General features: G+C 38.8%; 2 protein-coding genes across 11 annotated transcripts; one reads left to right on the top strand and one right to left on the bottom strand.

Moving 5' to 3' along the window:
• Nucleotides 1–4,116: 4,116 nt before the first annotated feature.
• LOC110832249 (transcription intermediary factor 1-beta-like) lies at nt 4,117–17,722 on the bottom strand. Of its 9 annotated transcripts, none has more exons than XM_087347841.1 (13): nt 17,639–17,722; nt 13,795–13,964; nt 13,338–13,439; nt 12,869–13,017; nt 11,569–11,679; nt 11,297–11,488; nt 10,652–10,764; nt 10,264–10,382; nt 9,055–9,357; nt 8,819–8,957; nt 8,317–8,470; nt 6,395–6,587; nt 4,117–5,122 (listed from the first exon to the last, which is right to left on the bottom strand). In XM_087347841.1, exons 3-13 carry the CDS (start codon nt 13,419–13,421, stop codon nt 5,015–5,017), a joined length of 1,665 nt encoding a protein of 554 aa, XP_087203967.1. In that variant the 5' UTR covers nt 13,422–13,439; nt 13,795–13,964; nt 17,639–17,722; the 3' UTR covers nt 4,117–5,014. The 9 variants fall into 9 exon arrangements, with proteins under 9 accessions (XP_087203967.1, XP_087203968.1, XP_087203969.1 ...); XM_087347842.1 differs by lacking the exon at nt 17,639–17,722 and adding an exon at nt 16,086–17,306; XM_087347843.1 differs by lacking the exon at nt 17,639–17,722 and adding an exon at nt 16,075–16,095.
• LOC147873963 (RNA cytidine acetyltransferase-like) lies at nt 14,028–15,591 on the top strand. 2 transcript variants are annotated; one of them, XM_087347854.1, is made up of 3 exons: nt 14,028–14,149; nt 14,933–15,101; nt 15,514–15,591. In XM_087347854.1, exons 1-3 carry the CDS (start codon nt 14,110–14,112, stop codon nt 15,563–15,565), a joined length of 261 nt encoding a protein of 86 aa, XP_087203980.1. In that variant the 5' UTR covers nt 14,028–14,109; the 3' UTR covers nt 15,566–15,591. The 2 variants fall into 2 exon arrangements, with proteins under 2 accessions (XP_087203980.1, XP_087203979.1); XM_087347853.1 differs by lacking the exon at nt 15,514–15,591 and having other exon boundaries at nt 14,933–15,512.
• Nucleotides 17,723–23,437: the final 5,715 nt, after the last annotated feature.

Here is a 23,437-nt window from a genome sequence, read left to right as displayed (position 1 = left end):
TGGCAAACAGTCAGTACGTTCGATTTCTAAGTCTTCGTACTCGTATCCTGGTGTAATAAATCTTTCAATAATCCTGGTTTCTACCTCGAACACTACTGTCCCTGTTGATGTTTCGTTGGTAAAAACTTTGTATGACGGAGCGTCAAATCCCTTTGGTTTACCCTCGAAGGCAATTTCCAAACGTGAATCGACTGCTAAATTCTCAAAATTATATGCAACTTCGTTAACCCGCTGAGGATTAATTTTAGTATACTTTTTGAAGAAATTTTTAACCAAAGTCCTTGCAAATACGTTGGAACCTATCAGAGCACTACTATTCGTTGCCCCTACGACATGTACTAATAAAACCGTAAACTTATGCGTCAAGGGGGGAGGTCTGCGACAACAAGACATACTAAAACATTTTGTCAATTTCTACCTACGTTCTCTCTCTGCCTTTATCGTAAAAACAAAACACCCCAATTCACTCACTCAGGTATGTATTTTTGTTTCGGAGTGAAGGTTCTTTGTTATAACACAATCCTTCAAATTTTAAAAAGACGTGTTTAATCACGACGCTGCCACCAAATTTGTTGTATACACACCTGGGTGGTGGTGATATTGGAGGTGGGTAAGACGAGTGGTTGCCGTTAATTAATTAAGATAAGTTTCTAATGATATGAATATATATTTTACAAGAATAATGTAATCAATTCTATACAACAGTTCTACAATAATTACCTATTAACCCAATATACCAATATATAAACCTTATTAACCCTAATATAATAGATAAATAACCTATACTTATGACTTAGGCCACCAGAACCAGTACCTCAATAATACTCTTTACAATGTTCAGAAGTATGTAATACTTTACAATAAATCTTGACTTGATTCTAATAACTTTTAAGTGACGTTTTCAGCGAACAGAATCACAGACAATACTCACAGATGATGACTATCGTGCACAGCATGCTTGTTAGTGTAGGCTCGCCAGTACTCGTCTTGACGAATAATGTATGAAATCTTCCCACTTATATACTTATAAAAGTGTTACAATGGTCATTATGAAATCATAGGATTGCCTCCTGATTGGTGGATAACTAGGTGACTGATGCGTTCGTCGGTAATCACTTCCTAATGGATTACACACATAGTGCGTGATTTCATAAGTCATCTTGCGTCAGTATGAGCTGTCTATCTTAATACCACAACGTCCTTCCTATGAGTTATCATAATATATTACTCAGTTCACTATTCATATAAGAAGTGAAAGTTACATTATCGAAATTTTAAGGTGTGGAACCATGTGGGTTTCCAAATATAACACCGGGCGATCAGGCAGGTTTTGAAAGGACGATCGGCACGTGGTGTCGACGAGGACGGGCAGGTGATCTGAGCTGAGTGCGGGGCAGACAGTCAGGTGCACCGGTAGGACGAAGTCCTTGATGAGGACAATATCAAGGACAATGACGAAAGCCAACCAACCAAAGAAGCTAACTGAGGGCAGAGGCCTGCGCAAGCGCAAGCATCGTCCCTACCTAGGTGAAACCATTCCTGCGCACAAGACGCATTGCTGGAAATGGTAAACGGTCGTAATATAAGAACGGAAATTTTGCTAACGCTAACGGGGTTTCGTCGTGGCGGGAGCCTCGACCATTCAAACTGGGATTTGTTGCTGCTGATGGGAGGTTATCCTGTCAGGCAAGTTGTCGAAGGAATTTGGTTGGTTGGGTCTCTGGGGTATGAACCCAGAGAGGGAGGGGCCGTTTCGGCTGAAGGCCTCTGCGGCATGGGGGGAAGATCACTTCAGCTGATGGCCTCCATGATCGGGGGGAAGGGTGGCGGGCCGTGCCCCTATTAAGTTATACCCTGGCATTCGCCTTACAACTGAGGAAAGCACGGAAAACCTCAGTCAGGGTAGCCGAGTAGTCTAACCACTCGTTGTGCTGACTTGGCCGTCTTTTGGGGATGGCTTCGGCTGGCCTGCTGAACATCAGTCGCCCTCGGTTGCCCTTGGGTGAACTCTGGCAGCCCTCATTCGGCACGAGTGTCTTCCGAGTTGCCGAACTAAGGGGTTCCCCACACCAGCTAACCTCGAGTCAAACCTCTCAGTTCGTGCTCTGATGTGGTCGGCAAAGAAAGGGACCCCCAGATCCTCATGTATTTGCCTGTTACTAACGTACCAGGGCGCGTTAGTAACAATTCGAAGACACTTGGATTGCAGAACTTGCAGCTTCTGGACGTGGCTGTTTGCAGCTGACCTCCAGATCGGGCATGCGTAATCCATTATGGGACGGATGAGCTGCTTATAGAGTAGTACACCGTTCCTGATTGACAGGCCACTTCTCCTATTGATAAGCGGGCCTAGCACACCTAATCGTTGCGCTGCCTTCTTTCCCACTTGGTTGACATGCGCCGACCAAGTAAGCCCGGCGTCAAGGGTGACCCCCAGATACTGCGCTGTTTTGACCCATTGGATCGGCTGTCCGAGGAACTGCACTGCTCGGGGCTGTTGGATGTGTCTTCTCGCGGAAATGAAGAGAACCGCGGTGCTCTTCGAGACGTTGATAGCAATCCTCCAGGCCCTGAGCCAGAGCTCAAGTCTACTGAGGTAGGTCTCCAGATACCTGACGAGAAGCGTTGGGCTACGGGACGTGACTACTAGAGCCGTGTCGTCCGCGTATTGTGCTAACTCGACGTGGCGGGACGGTGTGGGTATGTCGTTGACATACAGACTGAAGAGCACAGGGGAGAGAATTCCGCCCTGCACAACTCCAGCCCGCATGGTACGACGTGTGGACGTGGCCGACTGGAAGGATGTCTGGAATGTCCGGTCAGCGAGGTAGGAAGAGATGGTTTTTACCAAGTACGACGGGAAGTTGAGGACAGTCAGTTTGTATAGGAGGCCTTGGACCCAGACTGTGTCGAAGGCTTTGGCCACGTCCAGGAAAACCGCGCCGGTTAGCCGCTTCTCATCAAGGTTTCTGTTGACCCTTTCGACGAGGCGAGCCAGCTGTAACGATGTGCTGTGTCTGGGTCGAAACCCAAACTGCTCGTCGCGCAGCAGCCCGCGTTCACTGACCTCGTGTAGGACCCTCGTTAGTAGGATTTTCTCGCAGAGTTTGCCGACCGTGTCGAGAAGACTGATGGGTCTATAGGAAGAAGGTAGCGTGGGGTCCTTCCCCGGCTTCAGTGAATGACGAAAGCCAAACCAACCAAAGAAGCTAACTGAGGGCAGAGGCCTGCGCAAGCGCAAGCATCGTCCCTACCTAGGTGAAACCATTCCTGCGCACAAGACGCATTGCTGGAAATGGTAAACGGTCGTAATATAAGAACGGAAATTTTGCTAACGCTAACGGGGTTTCGTCGTGGCGGGAGCCTCGACCATTCAAACTGGGATTTGTTGCTGCTGATGGGAGGTTATCCTGTCAGGCAAGTTGTCGAAGGAATTTGGTTGGTTGGGTCTCTGGGGTATGAACCCAGAGAGGGAGGGGCCGTTTCGGCTGAAGGCCTCTGCGGCATGGGGGGAAGATCACTTCAGCTGATGGCCTCCATGATCGGGGGGAAGGGTGGCGGGCCGTGCCCCTATTAAGTTATACCCTGGCATTCGCCTTACAACTGAGGAAAGCACGGAAAACCTCAGTCAGGGTAGCCGAGTAGTCTAACCACTCGATGTGCTGACTTGGCCGTCTTTTGGGGATGGCTTCGGCTGGCCTGCTGAACATCAGTCGCCCTCGGTTGCCCTTGGGTGAACTCTGGCAGCCCTCATTCGGCACGAGTGTCTTCCGAGTTGCCGAACTAAGGGGTTCCCCACACCAGCTAACCTCGAGTCAAACCTCTCAGTTAGTGCTCTGATGTGGTCGGCTGCGACAATGCCGAAGGAAACTATGACGCAACAGTTAGTAAAGGAATGGAGTGCAATACGGTTCATTCAGCCTATTATACTGCATGCATAAGAAATGAGAAATGACCCTTGCGGCATGCTCTGTCAATATTGTTGCAGGTGTGGTTTAGAAATTCCAACAATCGTCAAAAAATGACATCAACAATGTCAACAGATATTTGTTTACTAGGCATACAACAATGACGAGTACAACACAACAATGCCTAGTAAAACACAACAATGCCGAGTAAACAAAATTAGATTAAATGCACATTTCTGTCTGTTCACTTCGCAGATTTCTCTTAGTACTTTTCTGTGCCAAGCGTAAATTCAGTTCAAATTTTTATGGCCGAGTTCGCCATCTGCTATTTACGCCATTATCCTGCCATGAGGCTGTCATTCTTTTTATGAAGTCGAGTCTGTAAATATGAGAATAAGAGAAGTCCCGTGTTCCTCGCAGGCACAAAATCTGATGCATAAACCACTGAAGGCAATGAAGGCAGGACCGATAGAGAAATATCTATATAACTATTTGACGGGGCGGATGTGATGCTATGCGTTGTTCTTTGCGGTAACCTGCATAAGAATTCGCCTAATAAATTAACGTCGCTAGAAGAGACAAGCAAATTATTGGTTTCATTCAATACCGTTCCGATTAATTAAGCTTGTTGAAGTTCTGATTATGTAAATGGCTATCTTCTGGTGGCACTACCGGTGTTTAAAGCTGTCAAGGTACAACGTTTAGCATGCTAGTATTTACGTAGCTTCACAAATCTATTTAATGCTTCAGATGCAACTAAAAGAACATTATTTACGATCGCACAGATGTATACAGATTTTTCCAGAACTGTAGTCGATGTTTGTTGAGGTCATGCCGCAAGCTCAGGTACGAGTGTTCATCGACAATGTTGTGTCCCAGAACGTTCGCACTCGGTGACAGCGCGTAGTTAAACAAGTACTCCAATTCGTCCCCGTGCGTTGTCCCTAAAGAATTACTAGAATCGGAGAGGTAATGACTGCCTTCTGGAAAGCTGTTTTCGGAACGCTATGTAGCCTCATATTTTCTCTCCTTCAGAAGCAAAACACATTTTCGAATAATGATAACTTGAAACTCGCCCGGTAGATTATCGACGTTTAGACGCTGCTTTATTCTCCCGAAAGCTCCGCTGAATGAGAACTCGTAATAGTGGAAACCGCTGACATCTTTTCGACTGCGTCGTTGACGTCCTTCACGAACCAAACATCTGAAATCATCTGTGAAATAAAAACGCGCAAAGAGTACGGAGTTTTTATTTTCTTTGCGACACCGGAAACATTTACCCTGGCGCAGAGGTGATGGGGTCAACAGCCCCGGGCCCTTGAAAAATAATTTTTAAAATTAATAAAGTATAGTAAACCCTGACGTTATTTTTAAATAAGGTCAAATGAAATTGCAATTCTTTCTTATGCCTCTCCCCATTATTTTTAAATTTATTTCCTTCTGATAGAAAACACATTACATTTATGATTGCATGTAACCAAATTATATGTTAGAGCAATTATTTTTGTTTTGTTTTTTCAACTACCAACAATGTGTAAATTTGCACTGACAATGGTCAGTTTTTGTGTGAACACCTGCGTCTACAACAATGTAAGAAAAATATTCGAATTTCTAATCCACACCTGCAACAATGTTGGTTGAGCATACCACAAGGCTCTTTTCTCGTTTATTATGCACACAGTATAATAGCCTGAATGAACCGTATTGCACTCCACTCTTTTACCGAAGAAACTAATTGTTACGTCATCTGTTTACTCGGCATTGTTGCATTAGTATATATTGGCATCAACAATGAGAATGTTGAATTTGATATCAAGGTGTACTAGGCCTATATAAATTGAGGACAGCATGGAGAAATGGAAGTTACAAACTGAAAATTTGTACTGTACTTACTGACAAAGGGATTGCATATACCTGTATTACATTTATGCTCATAAGTCCTTCAGTGTTTTCAATCAATAAGAGAGTATTTAATATAAATTTCTTGTGTAAATTACAATGCACATGCAATACAGCATCTACCTGACTGGAATGACATTGAAATGCCCAGCTTTGTAGTAGTTCTTCATTAGCCTACTCTCCTCACAGAATTTCATAAATAATTTTTGTTACATTGATTTCTATAGTAAAATTACATTTGTGAAAGCTGACAGTCAGAAGTTCTCCATGCCACAAAATAAGGGTATATCAATTATGCCAGTATATAGTATATATAAGAACAGTGATATTCATGCTTCAGCCCCTTCACAAAAAGAAAAAATAAGTATTATTTAGTAAAGCAAAGTAGAATAAAGTGCACAATAGAATTCAGACCACTCTCTTACAGGCTAGCAAATAAATAGGCCTAAAACTAAATGCAGACAAAACTAAATACATGGGCATAATATGAGATCAACATCAGCAATGATGGCAGAACATAATTATAAGTAACACATGATTTGAAGATTAAGGGAGTTAATTAGTTAATCATACAATTCAGACACTACCTCGGGTCCTACGGTCTCCCTGAAGTGCAGACTTGGTTCATATTGGCAGTATAATTCTAGGACAATTTTCTCTGCCAACTTCTGGTCACGGCTTATCAAACCTCGACCCCTCCGTTCTGCCGCTGGGCTGGGAGGAGCATCATTTATTTCCTTAAGACTGGTACACAGCAGACACTGCCACATTTCACTTTCCCTGCCAATCAGATGTCATGTACACTGAAGGATGCTGCCCAAAATTCAACAGATATTAAAATAAAAATGAAAGGTCTCCATAAAAAAATTGGGAGCAACCAAAATGAAATAAAAGACAAACATGTATAGTAGCCTCAGTACGGTTCCGTGGCTTATTCCATTAACGTGTGTGTCACTGCCAAGATTAGCAACCCTTTCCAGAGTTGGGACATAACCAGTTAACACAAAATAAGATTTTCACAGCAACAGAACATGCTGAAGAATGCCATATTAACTTCATGCACACAGGACTACCAGTCTGAGTGCAAAGGATATCTGTTCCGTAAAACATACTACAATGAACTTCACATGTAGCAAGACAGTGCCTGAATAAACACACATTTTCCATGTGTCATTATAACAAGAATGGTGGAAAGATATAGTGCTAACAACTTAATTGATGCTTATTTATTTAATGATGCTACGTTGCATCAAGTAAGAAGGGATTATGCTCATGACTGGAATTAGGCAGTAAATTTACTCCATGGTGAGACTGAGTAAAATCGTGTAGAATCTGTCACAATACCCATTAACTCAGCTGTGCCTCAGACTGGGTAAGTCCAGAGTATAAATACAGACAAAGACTGAACACTGTACAAATATTTTCTACTGCAATGGCACACACATATTTTCAAAATTAATTCTTTATAATTTCTGTAAATGCCTTGATTGCTTCAAAGGTAAAATATAGCACCAATATGACACTGTATAAGACATGAATGCTTTTTCATAATGTTTTGTAAGTATGCACTTCATGCAAAGAACATGTAAAATACTGTAAAAATGATGCCTCCTTATTTCAGCAAATAATATCGTATCATATTTCAGTTTCCAGTGGAATATTCAATATGCAACATGCATTTTACCTGCGTAGTTCATACTTTAAATACTTCCAAATAATGGCACTCTGTATTAGTTATTATGCAGAGAAAGGATTTAGAGAAGCATTCTACTGCTTTAACTTCATCTTCCTAAAACTGCAGTACAGATCTGTCTGAACAGTAATATTACTCACGCAAATGCAAACTACTATACTCTAACAAAACAATGACTTAAACAAAACAGCATTCATGCTAGCCTCTTCAAGAATTAAAAGCTTAAATTATAATTTCACAGTGGTTTACTTGCTTTGTAAGGCATGCACATAATGAAACCAATACAAGCTCAGAGTAAAAATTCAGTTATGTAAATAGTATCACAGGTACACAGAAACTGAGTTCAGTATTTAAATTCTTGCAGAATGTATCAATATTGTGCTTCTCAACATCTGTAGTTGCTGCAAAAATAAATCCATACTTACTTTACAGTAATCATAATAAAAAGAGTTACTTTTAGTTTGGACATGATCAAAAAACACATTTTTGTATGCACTGACAGTTTACTGTAGAAAATCTATATGAGTAGTCTGTACAATTAACATTTTCTAAAATCAACACACATACACAGGTGCTCTGCTAAAACACATTCCGCTTAGTCTATGTGGCCCTTCCAAATAAATGGCAACCTTCCAAAACTATCACACAGGCAGCCAAATGTTTGGCTTCAAGACAGGGCCCCATTATAAAGATTTTGGTGCTATCAGGGATCACCAATACATTGTCATTAACAAGATCACAAATATTTATTAATATGTACAGTATTTGAGAGGTATCTCTCCATAACTGGGAACAGTGCAAAGCTGAAAGACTTACTCTGGAATGGCTTTGAGTTTTGGGATGTGGCAGTATGTATGAAACGATTTTGGACACTTGTCACAGCATACCACCTTTCCCCCATCCATGCAAACTGCACACCAGTCCTCATTGGGATCATCTTTCTGTGTCTCCCCTCCATTCTTGGCATGTTCTGAAGAACAAATAATATTAAATGAGATATGAATATCTAACATCAATAAAAATGTCACTTGGGGTCTTCTAGATTGTGATGCTACATACACTCCAGAAAACCCTGAACATGGCAAATATATGTTCCACCAAAAAGTTGGTAACTATTTGAAAGAGCACATGGAATTACAACACAGTGGACCACACGTGATGAATTATGATGCCAAATGCTGACACAGAAGAAATCATCAGTTCCAGGTGCTTTCTTCTGTGACTGTTCAAAAGCAACATTTTGAGGTAACCCCATACATTCAATGCTCCCCATCTATAAGCATTGAACCTGGATGTGGCACAAACAAGTGGGACGGACCAGGTCTCTCATCAAGCCCTGTTGAACTGTCCACCAAAGGTGAATCACCAGCCCCCAAGGTTTTCTCGCCTTCTGGAACTACTTCAATTTCATTACGATCCAACTTCGCTATGGTTGCCATCAGATCTTTAACAGCTTCCTAGGAATAACAAGTAACATTGTAACATCTGGAAAATGTAGTTTCCATTAATAAATGTTTTGTACATGCACGAAAAATTATAAAGATTCAACTCTACCTGACAAAATTTATCAAGACCCATTTCTGGGTACTCAACTCTCACTTGGCTTCGACTTGGAGTTTTGGGTACAGATGAGGTCACATGCCCACCAGGCACTTTAATTAAAGCATCTCCAGCCATGCTGATTGAAGGAGCAGGAGCTGGTGCTGCCCTCTGTACTGACTGTTGCTGTTGCTCTGGTACTTGTTTAAGAGTTATCTTAGGGCTTTGTACCCCGGCATGTAGGCCAGGCCTCATGCTAGGGTTGGTGAACATTACAGCATGAGGTGATATTCTTGCCTGTTGCTGCTGCTGCTGCTGCTGTTGTTGAAGACCAAAATAAAAATAATACTAGTAAAAAACAAACCATTAGACGGGCCAGAACAGCTTAAAAAAAATTTATAAATGATCACAAGACTTTAAGAATGAAATTCTTAAGTTCCACTCTACCATATGCAACATAAAAAGAAACAAGCTAGTCATATCAGCTACTATTAAACAGCAGGTGAGAAAGAAAGGGAAAATTAATCTGTAACAGAAGACTACAAATAGTCATACCACAGCAAAGATGCAAAGCATATTCACACACACACACACACACACACACATACAGCAAAAAGAAAAATACAAGGAATTGTACCAAATCAAATACAAAAGAATTTTTTAAATGTGCTTCATTTCAAGCACATTTCCAAGTTTGAAGTGCACATGAGGCAACATTTATACAATAATAACTTAATTATAATATTTCCACCATGCATGGTATTGCATGACATCATAAATTTCATTCCTATGAAATTCCAATTGTAGAAATACCTCTACTGTTAACAGCAGCATAATGCATGAAAAACTAGTAATACCTTATTTCATATTTGTCAAGATAAACAATATTTACTATGTACAGATTACTGCATCTTTCTTCTTGTGATTACTTCCATGTGCAATGAAATGAACTGACATTCTAAAGTAACACATATGGGAAATAGTATTATACATAATTTTGTTTTAATACACGGTTTTCTTCCATGACACAAGGTTCTCCTTCAGCAGCTCAAGAAATTATCCTATCTTATGGAACATAAAGGCAAATGTGTCAACATTTCTGTTCACCAATAATGATATAATGACCAACCCATTCCTTACTAGCATTGCAAATGAAACTGTACAGGATGAGTATAAGGAATCCCCTGTCCTTGAGACAAACAGGCTTATCTATCAAGACCTCACCTGCTGTAGTGGTTGTTGTTGTTGCTGCTGCTGTTGTAGTTGGTGACCTGAGCCTATGGCAACACCTGGAGACGTGTATACATGGCCATCGACTACAATACCACCAATATTTGACACAACTGAAATGTAATAAAATTTTACATATAAAAGACAAGAATACACAAATATTTAATACAATAACACTTCATAAGTACAACGTCAAGGAACAAAACAATGGTGGGCCAGTTAGCCACGAGTACAGAGAAAGAAGCAGTATCTGATTTCATGACAAAGCGAAGCAATCTGTTTTCTACATTCTTGTCATCAGTAACCGTCATTTCAGGCTCCTTCCCTTCAAACTATTTTACTTGTTCTTTTAACAACATATATTCCCTCATCTTTACTTTACCTTCAATCAGATCATTCACTTGGTTCATAGATACAGAAATATTGACTGGTACTTCAGCATCTGAAATATCAGCTCTTACAGTCTTGATCTTCTGAAGTCGATCTGCAACATACCTACATAAAAATAATAAACACATAATTATAAAAGCTTTTATAACTGGCAAAATTTATTACTCTTTAAAGAATTGGGCTTTGTAGGTTCAAAACAATTATAACTAATCTGTAATTTACTCTATAAAATTATTATTATTGACCTGAAAATTTCTTCAACAAATAGTTCAGGTTGCAAGAAATATTATGCCGAATGCAAAGTTGAAGGTCCATTTGTTCAGATTTTATGATTTTACAGTATAACAATCACACAAAATTTAGAGACACATGAAACAGATCAAATTTCACATTCTCATGGCAACTTGTATGAAGATGGTTGTCTTTTCAGACATTAGCATGATGAAGTCCTCTGAAACAAGTCAGTATCTACCAGACTACATGGTACAACACCCCAGAAGATAGTAATCTTCATATTTATAACAAAATTACTATATAAATTCCATATTTCAGGTTACTCACAACCACACTCACCATGACAGGTTGTATTCCTTTAACTTAACAAATATATCTGTACATATAGCAAATTACAATGTACCCTTTCCTGTTGACTACATCCAAGTCACTGCCCTTGTTCACTTTGATAACAAAATCAATATAATCATCACTGAGACTGGATAGCTGTGCCAAATCAAATTTCTTCACACTCAGTGTCCTCTGTTGGGCAGAACAGACTTCACTGAGTTGGAGAATCAGCTGCTTTCGTCTGGTAATGATTGCGTCAGCCAACCTGAAATTAAAATTTTGTTCCTTGACACAGAATTTTCATATCATAATAAGACTTCACTAAAAAAGTACAAGCATACTCACTTCATAAACATGAATTTAATTTCATTCACCAGTGCCATCTTCTTTACTAGAAAATCAGACTGGTGATCATTAATCATCTTCATGGCCTTTGTGATTTGAACTCGTTTAGAGCTGTAAAGAAGAAAATCATTCTACTTCATCTGGCACTTTAAAATTCAACGTGCCATGTACTGATTTCATATCAGCATATTTTCTGTTGAGAAGAGATGCTGAAATACTTGACCCTAATTTCCAACTATTACTAGAAAAGTAGAATGAAAATACTCACATGTTATGTTAACTTCCTGCAAAAATTAATAACAGTGCAAAAGAACAATCAAATTCTTTGATTAAAATGAACAATAGAATTTATAATAGATAATAAGCTTAATTTTCATCAGTTGCATCAATGAACTTTACAAGATATCAGTTACAACTTGCACAACACAACATCCCAACTTCTATTACACAGAAAAAAGTAAGTGTGCTGCACTATGCATCACCTAAAGGGAAAAAACAGTTAATTTAATCATTAGATCAAGACTTCAAGCACATTCAAGATGTTTCAGAAGCAAACTGAAATAAACAGTGAAAAAATAAATCATGTTTTGATGCACTGCCTAAGAGCGTATGTAACACATCCACTGCCAAACATATCATAGTTTTTTCCTTCTTCTTACCTTGCACTGTCAATGCTAAACATGTCCACCAATGTTTCTGTGTTAATGTACATGTACTTACTTAAAGGAAGAAGCATTCATAACCTTCCCACTAGATGAACAAGTGTGGCCAGCTTCATGCACTGGCCCTGGTTAGCCAGGAGATGAGTTGGTGGGTCGGTCCCAAACCATACAAAAATTTTATCTGAAGTGTTTGATTACTAATATTTCTAACATCAACATTTCCCAACAATTTTATTTTGAATTATTAAAATAATAAAGTCCTCAAAAAGTTACAGATTTGTTCTAAAACAAAAGACTGGCTGTAAGTAAAATGGCTGCTAGCTGGCATCAAGCATCATATTATTCATTTAATAGTCACTGTCATCAATTATGTACCTATTTCCAGCAAAATATTATGCATTGCACTTTCAAATATCAACAACATGCATCAACTACATTATCAAAAAATAATAGGCTATCTTCTGGGTTATATTACTGTGCAGTCTGGTAGAAGTTTAACAATTCACGCTAACAATAGAGGCAGCAAGGATCTCTGAAACTTTGGTAAGCTGCTACCAGACTACACTGTTCTACAACCCAGAAGACAGCCATATTTGTAGTCACTGTTGTGAGAACCACAAATCCTACTCAATAATTACCTTACTTCAGATAAAAGCTCATTTATCATATTCCTTATTTCCTCTGCCACCTCATGGATAAATTTGTGTGTATGACCACGGTGGCCAGAAAGCTGACAATTCTTACATGTAACCTCATTGCAGGTTTCACAAACTAGGGAAAGACTTTCCTGAAACATAGCAAGACAATAAATGTTGGAACTGAACTTGATGTAACAACTACAAATTATGCATTCAGAAAAACAAGATTACTTTTACAATATGCTGAATTAACCTGAGCAACTTCTGTCTCAGAAAATATAACTAAACTGACTGTTGCAATTGCAGAACGGTGTTGGTTGTAGAAACATTGTCAGATGTCGCTTACAGGATTCATCTTATTTCTCAGGACACAAAAAAGGTAAAAACACATACAAACAGAAGTAAAAATTTCACATCCACCAGTCCTTAAAAATAAAACAAATATATAATAAACGCATTTCTTCTTTACCTGCGGATGAATGGGGCAATTCTCGGGCACTCCATTACTTGCTGAGGCATTGTTTTCGTGTTGTGCCTCCTGTCTTGATTCCATTGAAACTTCTTGATGTGCCTATGTGAGGAAGAACAAAGCCATTAACATGGTGAGGATGTGGTCTTCTGGATGATATTGTGTAGTCTTGTAGGCAGAAACCAAAATTTTCATGGCATTACTTTAACTGAGTTAAAAAACCTCAAATTAAAACATTAAAGTAAGTAGTTCAAGATTTTATTTCACAAATGTATAGACGGTTTTCAAATAATGTGACTAGTCTGTATGAGCAAAAGCTATCAAATGTTAACAACAATTAACAAAATAAAGTCAAATCCGGTCTTCACAGTCACTGTTATACTTAAAACTACAAAACCTTTCAAAGCCAGGAATCGCCTGTTCTTGAGACAAACAGGCATATCTATCAAGACCTCACCTGCTGTGGTTGACGCTGCTGCTGCTGCTGCTGCTGTTGTTGTTGTTGTTGTTGTTGTTGTTGTTGTTGTTGTTGTTGTTGTTGTTGTTGTTGTTGTTGTTGTTGCTGCTGCTGCTGCTGCTGCTGCTGCTGATGCTGTTGTTGGTGGTGACCTGAGCCTATGGCAACACCTGGAGATGTGTAAACATGGCCATCGACAACAATACCACCAAAATTTGACACAATCGAAATGTAATAAAAATTTACATATAAAAGACAATACACAAATATTTAATACAATAACACTTCATAAGTACAACATCAACGAACAAAACAATGGTGGGCCAGTTAGCCACGAGTACATTTACGAGAACAAGTAAGTCGACATTTCATTCACATCATTAGGAGGAATCTACTTTGCTATGAAAAGATTAAAACTTTTTTTAGGTTAAAAACGACATGATACAGAGGTTATGTAGCGTTGACAAATGTGATACAGTATTTAGATTTCGTATCTTTACTATTTATTGGTTCCTGCAGTTAATAGTGGGCTCATAGGTTATTTATCAACACCAGTGGAATGTTGTGTGTGGTGGGAGCAGTGCTTTCTAATGGAGTAGGGTATATGTTATTGGTATTACATATTGCCAGAAAGGTTATAATTTAACATAATGTCTCACAGCTGAGGAATTGGATTTATTTCAGTGAGTTTACCTTTTTGTACAATATATTTCCATGTGTACATTTTGAACTGGCTAGTGCTACTGATAGTGTGTTGATACAAGAAAGAGATTTTGAATCAGAACCAGCAGTTGAAAACCATTTCATTGTATGATCACCTGCAGAAATTATTAATGCAGTCCTTTTAAATGTCATTGTTGTTTTGTTTCAGGTTGTTATTCTACATCATATGTTGTCTAAAGCATGTGTTAAAGCAAGACCGAATGTATTGTGGTGCTATAAGAAAGAGCTTGTCTTCAGTAGCCATCGAAAAAAGAGGATGGAAAGTCTCCAGCGTAAAATAAAGACGGGCAAAGTGAATGTAAATGAATATGATCCATTTGAATTATTTGTTGCATCTACAAACATTCGGTACTGTTACTATTCAGAAACACACAAAATACTTGGAAATACTTATGGTATGTGTTTGTGTTACAAGACTTTGAAGATTTGACTCCAAACCTGTTGGCAACAACAGTGGAGACAATTGAAGGTGGAGGACTGCAGACAGTGACTTCTTTGAAACAACTTTATGCCATGAGCTTGGATGTTCATGAACGCCATCGCACTGAAGCACACGGTGATGTTGTTGGATGCTTCAATGAACGGTACAAACAAATTCTTATATCATGTTATGTTGGTTGCGCCCACTGCCTGTTGGGATTTTCATTCAGTATGTTGAAATCAAGTTCTTAGAAATGCTACTGTGGCCAGGAAGCATGATCAAGAAATTGCTGTTTGCTGGTGAACCCTTATATCCACTTTTAAGCTCAGACATTGGATGAAAACATTTCATTTTATCTAGTGATGGACAATTTCATTAAAATTTTAAGAGAAACCAAATGTTTTTTTTTTTGGTTACATATTAGCTTAGACAAAAGAAACATAAAGGTTCTCAGAGCTCAAAATATTTCACTACATATTGTTTTTAAGTGACATAATATGTTCTGTTATAACGTTTTACTCAATGAAAACATCAAAAATATATAATAAGCAAACATGGAATTTTTACTCACGCAGGAAGGCAAGCCCCTGTGGACCTGCAGAGATGAAGTGCTCTAATATAAAATAAGAAATTACAGTTATGTATGCTGTAAACAGTTTTACTTTAATAGTGAAAAGTCCTGGACAGAGAAATGTTTCTGCCAAATACCAATGTTTTGAACTCTCTTAATCAATCTAGTGTCTTCACTTGTCCACCCACACCCATATTATACTCACATTTCCAAAACTACTGAGTGGACTTTGATGAAACTTGGAATATTAGAGTATATCTACAGTAATGATGTAAGGAAAATTTAATTTAACCCATACATTATACTGAATTCAGATCAATCTGTCATTTATCTAAAATACGGTTCATTGTAGAAAAGATCAGTATATGGCACAAAACAGATCTAATTAATGAATATGAAACATTTTTAATGTAAATATTTAACAAAAACAAGAAACTGACTCTGCAGAATGTTATTTGTAGTATCACCAACTTTAAACAAATGGTCAGTATCTGTAATAAATGGACATTATTTACAATGTGACATGAAAAATTACAAAAACCACATTTGGAAAATGACAACATACCAACTTCTTACCTCACAATCCAGAGACTGTTTGTTTAAAAGTATTCTTGCAACATGAGCTGAGATTTCTCATATTGTTCTGTAACCGTACAGTGACAATATTGGACGGAAGTTATTTGTCAGTGAATATAAAATTCTTTGTTAACTAGTCTATAAAGAGAGACTGAATGCCCGTTGTGCATTAACACACTAGAGCAATGAAATTGCAATTCGAATCTTTTGTAATCATTATCTTACTAAAAAGTTGTCAGTGGAACCACGGTTCCGGAGAATTTGACGTAAATACGTCTATATGGAAAGGAAGTTTATATATTGGCTTTATTCTAAATATTTCCTTTATACATGCTTTACAATTGAGATAAGTTTGATTAAGACATTGCTTATTTAACTTGAATTAGTTACGCTTAAGATGGGTCTGTGGTACCTGAATGTAATGAAATGTAATGTAAGGTAATGTAATGTATTGTAATGTAATGAAACGTAACGTAATGTAACGTTTTCTAGCTAACAACAATGCTGAGTAAACGGATGACGTTTCCTAGGTAACAAAAATGCTTGAATGCTTAACTTGAATTAGTTACGCTTAAGATGGGTCTGTGGTACATGAATGTAATGTAAAGTAATGCCAAGTAACGTTTCCTAGGTAACACAATAATGCCGAGTAAACAGACGACGTTCCCTAGGTAACCATTGTTATCGGATCTTTTTCGTTACACTTTTTTGCCGAATGACCCTTCCTTATAGACGTATTTACGTCAAAACATTATAAATTAACAAAAAATGTTACTGATTGTTGTAAAGTGCATAGTTAACATGCAAAAGACATCAGTAGCAAGACTCTCAACATCAAATTATTTTCAACATCTCTGGTTAAAGCCTTGAACCATAATTGCACATAGTCCACTTCTTACACGTTTAACAATTTCCATGTACAGGTAACGTTACACCACAAGGGGTCAGTCAAAGGAATATCACAGCACCAACATTTCATGAGACTTTCGTAGGATAAGAATACTTCTTATGTGAGTGTAGGTAGTAACATAAAGGAATTCCTATATAAATTATTATTTGCATAGTTCTTTATCTTTAAGGCATTTTCAAGGTTCTTTCCACATAATGTTCAGAAACACCAGCTCTAGTTAACGACAGCGCATTTAAGTTTATTGCCCACCCACACAGTTTTGTTTGTCACTGGGAGTCACATCTTCCACTACCACTGGGGGCATACAACTCACGTCATTCGACGATATTTCTTGTGGGGAGGTAAGTCAGTCTCATCACAATCTATAAGCATTGAACCTGGATATGGCACAGACAAGTGGGACGGACCAGGTCTCTCATCAAGCCCTGTTGAACTGTCCACCAAAGGTGAATCACCAGCCCCCAAGGTTTTCTCGCCTTCTGGAACTACTTCAATTTCATTACCATCCAACTTCCCTAAGGTTGCCTTCAGATCTTTAACAGCTTCCTAGGAATAACAAGTAACATTGTAACATCTGGAAAATGTAGTTTCCATTAATAAATGTTTTGTACATGCACAAAAAATTATAAAGTTTCAACTCTACCTGACAAAATTTAACAAGACTCATTCCTGGGTCCTCAACTCTCGCTTGGCTTCGACTTGGAGTTTTGGGTACAGATGAGGTCACATGCCCACCAGGCACTTTAATTAAAGCATCTCCAGCCATGCTGGTTGAAGGAGCAGGAGCTGGTGCTGCCCTCTGTACTGACTGTTGCTGTTGCTCTGGTACTTGTTTAAGAGTTATCTTAGGGCTTTGTACCCCGGCATGTAGGCCAGGTCTCATGCTAGGGTTGGTGAACATTACAGCATGAGGTGATATTCTTGCCTGTTGCTGCTGCTGCTGCTGCTGTTGTTGAAGACCAAAATAAAAATAATACTAGTAAAAAACAAATCATTAGACGGGCCAGAACAGCTTAAAAAAAATTTATAAATGATCACAAGACTTTAAGAATGAAATTCTTAAGTTCCACTCTACCATATGCAACATAAAAAGAAACAAGCTAGTCATATCAGCTACTATTAAACAGCAGGTGAGAAAGAAAGGGAAAATTAATCTGTAACAGAAGACTACAAATAGTCATACCACAGCAAAGATGCAAAGCATATTCACACACACACACACACACACACACACACATACAGCAAAAAGAAAAATACAAGGAAATGAGAAATGACCCTTGCGGCATGCTCTGTCAATTGTTGCAGGTGTGGTTTAGAAATTCCAATACTTCTTATTACATTGTTGTACACGCAGGTGTTGATATAAAGGCTGATCGTTGTCGTTCTATATTTACACATTCTTTTTAGTTAAAAATAATACAAAGAGAATTACTCGGGGATATAATTTAGTTGCATTCCATCCTAACTGTAAAAATCTTAAATTAATATTAAATATTTTCTCTATAAGAAGGAAATTAATTTAAAAGGAATGAAAAGAGGCAAGAAGAAAATTTTACAATTTCATTTCCTGGTCGCCTTTGGCTCTCAGAGGGCTGTTACGCCACGGAATATTATTATTATATTATTTAAAAATGCTCTGCGCTGCAATGTACCGGTGAAAACAGTCAGACGCGTGCGCGAATTTTAAGCGTACATTCGAAATTTGAGCAATTTTTTCGCACCCTTGCACAGCGTATCAGCAGCTGAAATTTTGTGTACAATAATTACTAGATGGGCTCTGTGGACGAGCTAAATTTCAAGTGAGGTTTCGGCATGACCAACCGGACCATTCCCTTGTAAGTCGAAAATTCGGATAATCAGTGTCCAAGGCTGCAAGAGAAGTGCTGTCAGTATTGATTCTTAAATCGCGGTGTGATGTTCGTGAGCGAATAGTTGCTACATAAATACCCTTCGAACTACAGCATTTCGAAAGGGCCGTATAAGACATTTCTGCTCGTGAGGCGGTCACACGGAAATATTCGGAACGTTAATTTCTGCCGTTACTTAGAAATCTACATTGCGCATTGAGCAGTGAACATGAGTGTAGGAAGTCTTGTCAGTGACGTAAGCAAAATGGAGTCTTATAAAATTGTAGAGATACGGAGTGATGTCAGTTTACGCGTGAATCGTCGAAAAGTGACATCTCGCACAATAGCTCACACTTTGGCACACACTATCGGAACGAGCAATGGATGTTCGCTACTGAAATTCGTTTCGAACTATAGGATTTCGGAAGGAGCGTATTAAAGACTCTAGACCTCAAAATACACATTTCTTCTGAAACATTAGCGACATCGAAAAGTAAAGATTGCATCGGACAGTGAAGCCGTGTGTGTCGTCTTTACTACCGCTATTGGTACTACTACTACCATTACTGCTGCTGCTACTACCACTACTACTACTAGTAGTACTATCATCACCATGATTCCAAACCTTGCAGAAATCAATTCAAATCTGTAAGGATGAAACGTGTCGAAACGTAATCTAAATTTACCCAACCTAACCTTATACTACTACTAGTACTACTAATACTTCTAGACTGCAACAACTGCTATTATTACCAATACTACTTGTACGAAGTTGGCCGTCCCATTTTCTTTCATTATCTATTTCTTTTATCTGTGCTACGCGCTAGGTTATTTCACAGACTGCAACGGCTTGAAGTTCTGAGTGCGTGATGGTTTCTTCTGATCTTGTAAGCTGTCTCTGTACATCGTCTTCTGCCTTTGTAGTGTACACTAGGAGTGAAAGCAAACAACCATCAAACTATGAAATGGATCTCATATAATACAGATTGTATATGTTTTTGAGACAGTTAATAATGTCATGTAAATAACACATTATATTATAAATGTAGAACACCGCTTGGCAGCTCGTATCGTACATCTCTGGTACCAAATTTAATAAAATTCGTGTAACAGAAGATGTAACGCACCATCATTTCCATTATGCATTAATATAAGCGCTTTGTGCTGTTTATATAAAATTTTATCAGTTAAACTATTTTTCTATATAGGCCAAACATTTCGTGGCCAGGTGACACAGTAATAATTATCAAGAAGGGCCCCGCTGAATGGGGTTAGATTAAGTTTCGTTTGGCAGCTTTTTTATATGATTTGATCTATGTGTGTGTGTGCAGAAGGGCGCGACAAGACATACGAGCTCATAACCGAAAAGTATGACCCTGCAGGAGACAAGTGGACCGAGATCCATGGTATGAACTTCTATTCATGTGACTTAAACGCAGAAGTGAGCGACGACACGATTTATGTCATCGGTAGAGATTCTAACAGGAGATGCTACTTATCCGACGTCGCATATTTCAATAACAAGGAAAATCGATGGTTTGTTTCTTTGTTTGTTTGTTCAGGACTGTATAATCACAAACTGTTAGTTTCGAAAAGCATTAGGAAGTGAATCATTTCCTTTCAAAATAATGCGATCTTGAGGATGCTGAGCCGTGTAGTGTCGTAGAAACTGACTGACGTTTCAGAGGTTCCTACTGCTTATTCAGGGTCTTGAATACAACGTTCGAAAAATGGCAGGCAGGACGATGCTGCGGTCAAGCTGAGTCGCTAAACCAGAGGTCGAATGAATAGGTAATACTACTGAGACGTAAACTGTAACTGGGTTAATAAGAAGCTCTTAGAGTAAGATTCTTTGATCAGTGGTAATCTCTTGGGCAGGAAGTATGAGGGGTGTATCCAAATGATTTAGACTGGAGCTACGATTTCCATTTCTGCCCATGGTAGTCGCTCTCCATCGCTTGTCAGACTGGTTACTGTCCTGTGGGACTAAATGGCGCTGCCCGCGGTCCTTCCCACGACGCTGTGGCGCCATCTCTCGGCCACATGACCGTCAAGGTCAACACTAGGATTACACCAAGGCAGCGGACAGCTACCACCTGCCGGGTCGAAATCGTAGCTCCAGTCTAAATCATTTGGATACACCCCTCGTATCTGGCGTTCAGCACATCTGCATCGAAATAAACTTCTGCTTTCATCAAAGTGTTAGGACAGTTTCAGGTTTAACGACGCCTATCCATCTCATGTTCCCATTTTTGATGGAAGTTTATTTGGAAATGGCTGTCTCTTGTCGTGTTTGACCATGCAGACTCCTGAAATCTGTTGACGGAGTGAGTAAGGAGCTCAAAAGGTATCCCAGAAGACAGATTTCTTCATACTTGTTTGTTCAAGAGCCAGAAATCCCAAAGAAATTCATTTGATTTTGGTTTTTGTCTGTTTTACATCCAGCAGAACTTCTCCAGAACTATTTTTGGTGGGACTAAAAGAATTTTTGAAAATATATTGCTAAAAGAGGGAAATGTTGTCATGGGCGCATTTCTCAAACAAGAAGGGCTCATCTCTCCAAAGAATGTGTGTGATTAAATTTATTATTCTGACCGAAGCTAATGGCTTAATGAAGTGTATCAAACGTAGCTAGCGCAGAACACAAGTCATTTGACAGCTTTTTAAAATAGTCATAACCTAACATACACTTGAATTGACTTAATATCGATTTTAGACAATCGGAACCCTATTGTTCTTGGGCAGTGACTTCATAAGAAATAAAGGCCCTCAGAATGTTTGAAAGAAAGATGATTAGAAAAATCCGTGGTCCCATAAATGAAGGACAGAGCTGGAAAACAAAACTCATAAGGAGATAGAGGGCGTATTATATTGTAAAATTTGTAAAATCTCTGGCAGATGGCGTGAACATAAAGGAAGAAGGAAGAGCGGTAGACCACGTAATAAACATAGAGATGAGATGAGGCTGAAGAAGATTTGAAAATCATGGGAATAAGAAAATTGGTATAAAGTGGCTAAGAACCATCAAGAATGGAAAGAAAATGCAGTGAAATCCAAGGTCCACAAGGCCTTTAGTTCTTGAAAGTAAGAAGAGTGGTGCTGAATGGAGGAAGATTAAATGAATCAGTTGTGAAGGATGTGGAGGGAAGTGGTCGTGGCCTTACTTGAGGTGCTATCCCGTGATTGTCTTAAGGAACTGAGGGAAACAAGGACAGAGCCATCAAAATTGCCGCTCTCTGAGCCAAGTTTTGCCCATAACCTCCGAAATTAAAAGAGAGAATGCTAATCGACTGATTACGATGTTTGATTTAATCAGGCATTGGCTTTTATTGAATACATCGCCCCTTTAATTACATTGTGAAACAAAGATTTTAAGTATTATTTTGTGCGTATATAATAGCTTTAACATAATATTCTGAATAGTAGCCTTATCATGGTAAATTAAAGGCTATTTCACTTTTAATAACTTATCAAAGAAAGAGTGTACACATTTCTTTTAAACTTAAGTAAGTGATGCGGTGGGATAAAGTCACATGTGAGAAACTGTTAGTCGCTGAGGTGGTCGAGAGCATGCTGCATGCTGTGAAACATAAAGACCCATTTTGTTTCTATGAGAGGAAAAAAAGTTTAAATTCCCTCTTTTTGTCATCAGTCTTCCGACTATTTTGATGTGATCCTCCATTTTCGTCTATCTTGCGCCAATCTCTTCATTTCCACATATTTTTCGCAGCCCACATCCTCAAAAATCTGCGTCACATATTCCAATCTTGGTCTCCCCTTACAATTTTTCCTTTCAACTGTTCCTTCCCTTACCAAATTAACCAATCCTGGGTGTCTCAGAATGTGTCCCACCATCCTATCTCTTCTTCTCGCAAGATTTTTCCATAGATTTCTTCCTTCTCCAATCCTGGCTTCCTTGGACACGTGTCAGAATAAGACGACTTTTACCTCCTGCCTCCTTTCACTGTTATCAGTGCACAAAGTCTTACCAGGGAAACTAGGATAGAACTAGTGCAAGGAGGAAGAAGGCTTGAATGATACGCTGACACTGTTTGCAAGCCTCAGTTTGACCCCAGATCACGTAAAAAATTCGTAAAATACGTGGCGGACTCAGTCCGACATCGGACCGCAGAGGGGTAAAGCAAATGACAATGCAAAAATAGTGACAGGGGGGTTTCATGGCCCTTGGGTCCAACTGCAAAACTATTCTGGCCCGAGGGAGGAAAAAAGTTGGATCAAACTGATTTAGTCAATTATTTTTGTGCCTCTAACAAAAATCACGCAAACCTTCACTTCCGCCTGTAGAACTGTAAGCCAAATTATGATCTGAACGTGCTCGTACAAAAATCGTATAACGACTCCATCTTTCATGCCCTAAAAAGTAAATTATGCAAAATCTTAAAACATATTTTAATAATTTTAGTAATATTTCTGGTCAAATACGCAGGACGAAAGCCATAAGTGGTTACTATCGGCATTTCTTTTACTGTTTTGTGCCCGGTTCAAAATCTCAAACGAAATGTTATTTTAAAGTTGCGTGTGCCTGTATACAGAACAATGTCCGTTTCGTTCATAAGTCATTATTTTTTAAATTC

This window comes from Zootermopsis nevadensis, unplaced genomic scaffold, assembly GCF_977971745.1.
Source record: "Zootermopsis nevadensis isolate Lab colony 2312 unplaced genomic scaffold, Znev_1.0 Znev_ptg000012l, whole genome shotgun sequence".
Classification (NCBI taxonomy): domain Eukaryota; kingdom Metazoa; phylum Arthropoda; class Insecta; order Blattodea; family Termopsidae; genus Zootermopsis; species Zootermopsis nevadensis.
Note: the sequence above shows the minus strand (reverse complement) of the source record. Positions and strands in the feature narration are given on the sequence as shown.

What these genes read in the sequence shown, in the direction of transcription:
- LOC110832249 (XM_087347841.1), bottom strand. Translation starts at nt 13,421, where the DNA reads ATGGAATCAAGACAGGAGGCACAACACGAAAACAATGCCTCAGCAAGT. An exon ending in GAGCTTTTATCTGAAGTAAG is followed by an intron (nt 11,680 to 12,868) that starts GTAATTATTGAG and finishes TCTTCTTTACAG; the next exon opens with CTCTAAACGAGTTCAAATCA. An exon ending in GTCTTGATAAATTTTGTCAG is followed by an intron (nt 8,958 to 9,054) that starts GTAGAGTTGAAT and finishes TGTTATTCCTAG; the next exon opens with GAAGCTGTTAAAGATCTGAT.
- LOC147873963 (XM_087347853.1), top strand. Translation starts at nt 14,110, where the DNA reads ATGGTGGGCCAGTTAGCCACGAGTACATTTACGAGAACAA. An exon ending in GAGTACATTTACGAGAACAA is followed by an intron (nt 14,150 to 14,932) that starts GTAAGTCGACAT and finishes TTGTGTTACAAG; the next exon opens with ACTTTGAAGATTTGACTCCA.